General features: G+C 47.4%; 1 protein-coding gene across 1 annotated transcript; it reads left to right on the forward strand.

Moving 5' to 3' along the window:
* The first annotated feature begins 5,480 nt into the window (after nt 1-5,480).
* On the forward strand, nt 5,481-6,866 carry LOC125137408 (tripartite motif-containing protein 60-like). The gene has a single exon (XM_047798109.1). It carries the CDS (start codon nt 5,481-5,483, stop codon nt 6,864-6,866), a length of 1,386 nt encoding a protein of 461 aa, XP_047654065.1.
* The last annotated feature ends 221 nt before the right edge of the window (nt 6,867-7,087 follow it).

A 7,087-nucleotide genomic window follows, 5' to 3' on the forward strand; every position in this document is an offset into this window, starting at 1 on the left:
AGGGGAATGTTGTATATATGCAAAGCAGACGTCATATGTGTAGACTACTTGGGGAAGCTCATCCAAAAGCCATTAGGTGGGATTCCTCTAGAAAAGGAAACAGAGAGGAGGCCACCATGTGACCTTTCTACCTAGGAGGGTTTTCTGTAACACATCCTGTCATTTTACCCGTCAACACTGGGAAGAAAGATGGTTCTGGAGTGCAGGCATGTGTGCTCCTGCTGAAGAAAATGCTTCTGCTCTCCTGGGAGTGGATGCTGTCCTCATGGGGAGGAGGGAACCCCTTCATCCTGGGGTCCATCTCCTTGCATGGGCACCACAACTGCCCCCTGTGGGGAGTGTGCTGGGGTCCCTGTGTCCCAGGCTGCTAGTCAGAGTCCAGGGACAGGGAGCAAGTGACAGTTTGGATGGATGAACACAGGAATGACTGAGCTTTCAATCAAGGGTATGGCATGCAGGCATTCCTTACATATTAATTCAAAGATCCAAAGGGACTACAACTTTGAGAACTGCAGGAAAGCTTTGGAAATCTAGAATGCAGAGACCAGACAGATTCTGGAAATACCTCCTTTAAGGCGTGGGTGGAATTCAAAAAAGCTCTCTAAGGAGAGGCCAAGACTGTTCAGCAAGTTCACTTGAGAAAAACATAATGAGGACTTTCCATAGTATTCCATGGAGCCAGAAGCTATATCACTGATGGAATTAGAGTGAGGGGATTGAGGTGGGAGTGTCTCCTGTACCTGACAGAAGATGCCATCAGGGAGGAAGAAGGGAGGTATCAGCAGCAGCCTGTCATCTCCCCGGGCTGACTGCATCTGCAGTTTGTCCAATGGGAAGAAGGAAAGGAAACACCCTACAGACTTATAAGGCCAGGGGACCAGATTCTGATCTCTGCAGTGAAGAGATAATTGGGTTGTGTTGCCTACCTTGACCCAGGAAGATCTTCTGCTCTGAGAAGAAGGGAGAAGCCCAGAGTCAAGGTGGGGTAGTGGAGACATCCCCCCGCTACCTCAGGGTCTCAAGGACGTTGAGCGCAGAGACAAGACCAAGAAGCATGGACAGGTGAGCGCAGACTTGGGGAAGGATCAAAAGTCATGGTGGGGAGTTCCTGTTGGAAATGAATCCAACGAATCCGACTAGGAACCATGAGGTTGCAGGTTCGATCCCCTGGTCTCACTCAGTGGGTTAAAAATGGTGTTGCTGTGAGCTGTGGTATAGGTCGCAGACATGGCTCAGATCCTTTGTGGCTGTGGCTGTGGTGTAGGCTGGCAGCTGTAGCTCTGATTAGACCCCTAACCTGGGAACCTCCATATGCAGCCTAAAATCAAAAGGCAAAAAAAAAAAAAAAATCATGGGCGGGCTTGAGTTGGTGTGATCTGGGAGGTGTAAGAATGAGTGTTGAAGGAGTTCCCGTCATGGCGCAGTGGTTAACGAATCCGACTAGGAACCATGGGATTGCGGGTTCGGTCCCTGCCCTTGCTCAGTGAGTTAACTATCCGGCGTTGCCATGAGCTGTGGTGTAGGTTGCAGACACGGCTCAGATCCCTCATTGCTGTGGCTCTGGCGTAGGCCAGTGGCTGCAGCTCCGATTGGACCCCCTAGCCTGGGAACCTCCATATGCCATGGGAGCGGCCCAAAGAAATAGCAAAAAAAAAAAAAAAAAATGAGTGTTGAAGATGCTCACTGGGTTCCTTTGGAACAGACTCTCTGGCCAGCAGAGTAGACAGTTCTGTGGATTAAGAGGAGGATGCAGTAGGGGAGGGAAGCTCCAGCTGTGGGTGTGGTTGTGACCTGACCTCTGCCTCTCACCTAGACCACACCCGAAGAGGTCTGAGCAAGTCCCAGGGGCCTCCTGCATGGGCACTTGCTGTGTGCCAGGCACCATGTTCACTGTTTCATTTTCTTCTCCATATATAAACTCCCTAGTTAAGGTTTTATGTTTATATTTGTGTGTTTGCTTTATGGAAGATAAATAAGGCTATGTAAGGACATAGAGATATTTTCCTGCTTATGTTGTAATCAACGGTGTGGAATTGGTTTTGGTGATAAACACACAAGATTTTTTTTTTTTTTTTTGTTGTTGCTATTTCTTGGGCCGCTCCTGCGGCATATGGAGGTTCCCAGGCTAGGGGTCCAATCGGAGCTGTAGCCACCGGCCTACGCCAGAGCCACAGCAACGCGGGATCCGAGCCGAGTCTGCAACCTACACCACAGCTCACGGCAACGCCGGATCGTTAACCCACTGAGCAAGGGCAGGGACCGAACCCACAACCTCATGGTTCCTAGTCGGATTTGTTAACCACTGCGCCGCAACGGGAACTCCCCTCACACAAGATTTTTTAAGAGTTCCAGGAACTTCAATGTGATTCTGTCCACTTTTCATGTAGTTTTGAGGATGGTGCTGAGAAGTCAGGGAATCTAGAATAAAGCCTCCCAAATAAGGATGAGAAATGTAAACACCCTGGAATTCTGGGTGACACCAATTCCTTATTGTTCAAAATCAAACTATGCCAGGAGGTCTGCTTGCATTTATATTTATGCCCACACACCAAAGCCAGGAAAGAGGACAGTGAGCCTTCTTCCATGTGTCCCCGAAAGGGTCTGGGGTCAAGGAACCAGCCCTGGAGGCCACGTGACCTGAGGTTCCGCCTGGATGCTGGCCCTCACAGCATCCAAGCAGATGGCCCCTCCGCCTGCCTCCATCTCCCCTCAGTCTCAATCTGGGAGATTTCTGGGGGTTAGAGGAGTAGGCTTGGGAATGTGGGGGGTTGAATGGGAGGAGATGCAGGCAGAGTAGGATCAGCTGTGAGGAAGAAGAGAGAAGAACCTCCAGGAACCGAGGTCTCTGAGAGGGAGGGTAACTCAAAGAAGCAAGGGAGAGAAGTTGGCTTGGCTGGTGTGGGCAAGTGAGTAAAACGCTGAAGCCAAATTTCTGAATTGCTTTAGGAGAAGCAGCTATCGTTACAGAATGGGTCACCTAGCCAAGACTGGAGGGAGACTACCATAATAAATCTCCCCACGTACTAAGGCTTTCTGTACTCATGTAACTATAATTTATTTCCAACCTTCTTTACCAAGAGCCCACAAGCCCCCCTGTACAATGAATTTGAAGTAATTCTCTAGGCATCTGAAGATTTCATTTTTAAACATTTCCTCATGTATCGCCTTAAAGTTCATTTTTTAAAATGAAGATGTCAAGAATACCATGCTTGCCACTTAAAATAGCTCTCAGTTAAATTCTTCATCATCAGATAGCCTCCTTCCCTAATGAAATTGTTACTGGGCCCTTTCTAGCTTCTTGGACAGGAATACTAGAGAAGTGAGAGAAGTGAATACCCTTAAGTCTCTTGGGCAAGCAAAGCTTTCTGAAAAGTGATAGCTTGTGCACAGGGAGAAGGTGGGGAGAAAAGGGCCAACTCCCTAAGTGGAAGGGGCCCCTGAGTAGAAGGGGGGAGCTGCTTTAATAAGAGCAGAAAGGGAATTTTGTCTCATGACCACTGATAATTTCCAGAAATCCATCTTTGATCAGCAGTTTGAAACTGCATGGTGACCATCAGGACTAGGGCGTGCCTCTGGGTGGGGAAAGAGATGCAAGAAAAGAGGAACAGATGAGATTAAAACATATAGTTAAGCTTCTTGTCTTCTGGCAATTAGGTCTACACCTTAGTGTAACTGAGATAAAGTTAAGCTTTTAAGCCTGTCTCTCAACCCCCCTACCTCCACTCAATCCATGAGGTCCTTTGTTGGTAAAGTCTGCAAGGCCTGTTTTACCCAAGGCCATTACCTGGTTCTTTTCCAAAACTGTCTTCTCTCTGAGTGATAGTATGATTTTCATGTGTTTGAACCTGAGGCCAACCTACATCAATTCCTTCCAATGCTTGGGTCTGATGCAGTCTCTAGGTTTCCTAAGAGATAGATTCCCCTGAAGGGCAGTGGACACTTTGGGATGGAGGGAGAGGGCAAATTGTGACTCAAAGAAAGAGCAGAGAAGTAGGCTTGGCCTTGGCTGGGCAGGAGCACACTGGGAACACCGGTCAGAATTGGGAAAAATGTTTCCATGCAGAGTATGTTAAGCTCTTGAATAATAGAAAAATAGTGTAACAAATCCAATGTGTTAGTTTCCAAAGGCTGCAATAACAAAACACCATAAACTCAGTGACCTCAGCAAATCAAAATTTATGGTCACAGTTCTGGAGGTTGGAAGATAAAGATCAATGGGCTCTCTCCTGAGCTTTCTCTACTTGGCTCCGAAGTGGCCTGCTCCTTGGGTTCAAAGTGACCTCATGTGGCCTTTCCTCTGTGAGTACCTGTCCCCAATGTTCTTCTCCTTTTAAAGACACCCTGTAGTTCCCATCATGGCTCAGCAGTAATGAACCCGACTAGTATCCATGAAGATGTGGGTTTGATCCCTGGCCTTGCTGAGTGGGTTAAGGATCCGGCGTTGCCATGAGCTGTGGTGTAGGCTGCAGATGGCGGCTTGGATCCTTCCTTGCTGTGGCTGTGGTGTAGGCTGGCAGCTGCAGCTCTGACTGTACCCCTAGCCTGGGGACCTCCATATGCTGTGAGTGCATAAAAAGCAAAAAACAAAGACACCCATCAAGTTTGCATTGGGTCCTCTCCCCAACAGTCTCATTTTAACTTAATCAGAACTTTACAGAACTTATCACATAGAGTCCCATTCAGATGCACAGGGGGTTACAGCTTGAATACATGATATGTGGAGGGAAACGGTTCAGCCGACAACATCCTGTGTATGCATCCAGAGAGCTGTGCCCCCACCCTTCCCTGCTCCCCATCACTGTAAAATGAATACTAGCATCATAGGATTTTATATGTACTTAGTGTACTCTGTATATTCCAAGAAGAGAATCACTTCTCAGTAATGAAATCACAGTATCTGATAAGGATTTTATCATAATATTAACCCTTAAAATCTTCATCACTATCCCAACTGACTACAATTATATTTTTGTTTAGAGATGTATATATTTAAATCCAGAAAAAATTTTAGTCAAATTATCAAATGTATATCCATAAATGCTTCTAATCTCTAATAAATATTCTTTCTCCTTGTTATCATTTTCTTGCAGGAACCAGGTGAGCTGTGCCATAGAGCTGCCCATGTCTGGATTGTGCTGATCCTGTCCCCATGCTGTTGACACGCATCCCTTCCTGGAGCTCTGAGGACGAGGACTACCTGGCAGACTTCCATTTCAGCCCATTGAGTAAAAGGGGACCAAAGTGACAAAGGAAGCAGAGAGTGACAGAGGCTCTAAGTCCTCCTGGCTGCTTGTGTGGAGTTGAAGGGCAGGGATAGAAATAGACCTGAGGAAGCACAGCTCCCTGCAGATCCTGGCTGACCTCCTGGAAGCAGGGAAGAAATAGAAGCCTGAAGACCAGAAGCTTCTCCCTTGTCCGTGTCCCTGGAGAGCCAGGTCTCTCTGAAGGGAGTGCCCTCACAAAGAAACCCTCCTTGGACAATGGCCCAGGCAGCCTCCCTGGCACAGCTCCAAGCAGAAACCAGCTGCCCCATCTGCCTGGATTACCTGCGAGACCCAGTGACCACTGACTGTGGGCACAACTTCTGTCACTCGTGCATCCTCCAGCGCTGGGAGGGCCTGCAGGGCGACTTCCCCTGTCCTGTGTGCCTCCAGCACTGCCCTGACAGGAGCCTCAGGAGGAACACCCAGCTCTGTCACATGGTTGATGTTGTGAAGCAGCTTCCCAACACGGAAGGTGAGGGGAAGCAGCAGGAAGAGAAACCGCTATGTGAGAAGCACCATCAGGTTCTCAGCCTGTTTTGTGAGGAGGACCTGGAGCTGCTGTGTCCCCAGTGCCAGGTCTCCTGTGACCACCAGGATCACCACCTGGTGCCCATGGAACAGGCTGCAGCCTGTCATAGGAAGAGGCTCAAAGGCTCCATTGAGCCCCTGAAAAAGCAGTTAGAAGAGGCTGATATGGCATTAGACATGCAAGTCTCAAAATCATATGAGTTGCTGTGGAGGGTGGAGCATAAAAGGAGAAATTTACACAGAGATGTTGAACACATTAAGCATTTCTTTGAAAGAGAGCACAATGAAATTCATGTTAGGTTACTAAATGAAGAGAGTGATGTTAAAGATAAAATAATTGGGAGTGAACACCAAATATCAGAGCAGGAATCCACATTAAAAAGTCTGCTTAGTGAAATAACTGGTAGGTGTGTGCAACCTGACCTGGATTTACTGACAGGCATTGAAAGGATCCACAGCACATATGAAAACCTGGAGAGCCCAGCAGGCTTCTCCTATGAATTAAAGAAGGAGATTTTCCCTCTGCCCCCACAATATTTTGGCCTGCACAAGATGATTAGTACATTTCAGGAATATCTGACACTTGATGCTGAAACTGCTCACTGCAGTCTCATCATTTCACAAGATGGGAAAACAGCAACATTTCAAGGCTTGGAACCCAACTCTGTTCATAAATCCAAGGCCTTTACTTCTCACCCAGCTGTCTTGGGTTCTGAGGGATTTAATGCTGGCAGGCATTTTTGGCAGGTTGAAGGAAGAGGCCTGGGTGAATTGTCCTTAGGTGTGTGTAAAGAATCTTTCCCCAGAAATGTTCCTATACCACCAACCCCAGACAATGGCTGCTGGCAAATTCAACTCAGGGCAACTACACCTGGCACGGGGGATTCAGGAAACTCCTGTCGGGTTGGTGTTTTTCTAGACTATGAGTTGGGAGAAGTTTCTTTTTATGATTTGTATAAAAGATCTCCTTTATATTTATACAGTGCCATTTTTACAGGAAAACTTATGCCCTACTTCTCTGTTGGATCTTCTTCCACATCAGTTACATTGAATCTAGTTGAAGATGAGGTCTGAGCCCCACGGAAAGGTTGTTCTGTGTGTTGCTTTCTTCTCGTGTTTGGGAAAGTCCTTGTAATAAAGAATCTGAGTCCATCTTTGATGTCTGGTGATTTCTTTTAATCCTCACCCTCTGTCTTCACCTTTTCCCTACATCTGGGCAAACTCTCAGGACAGCCTGGTGCTTCTTCTCTGGGCTTAGGAAGGGGGGGTTCTAAGCCAGGAAGACTCCTCCTGCA

Source organism: Phacochoerus africanus, chromosome 10 (genome assembly GCF_016906955.1).
Source record: "Phacochoerus africanus isolate WHEZ1 chromosome 10, ROS_Pafr_v1, whole genome shotgun sequence".
NCBI lineage: Eukaryota > Metazoa > Chordata > Mammalia > Artiodactyla > Suidae > Phacochoerus > Phacochoerus africanus.

Coding starts and splice junctions, on each gene's coding strand:
- LOC125137408 (XM_047798109.1), top strand. CDS start 5,481: ATGGCCCAGGCAGCCTCCCTGGCACAGCTCCAAGCAGAAACCAGCTGC.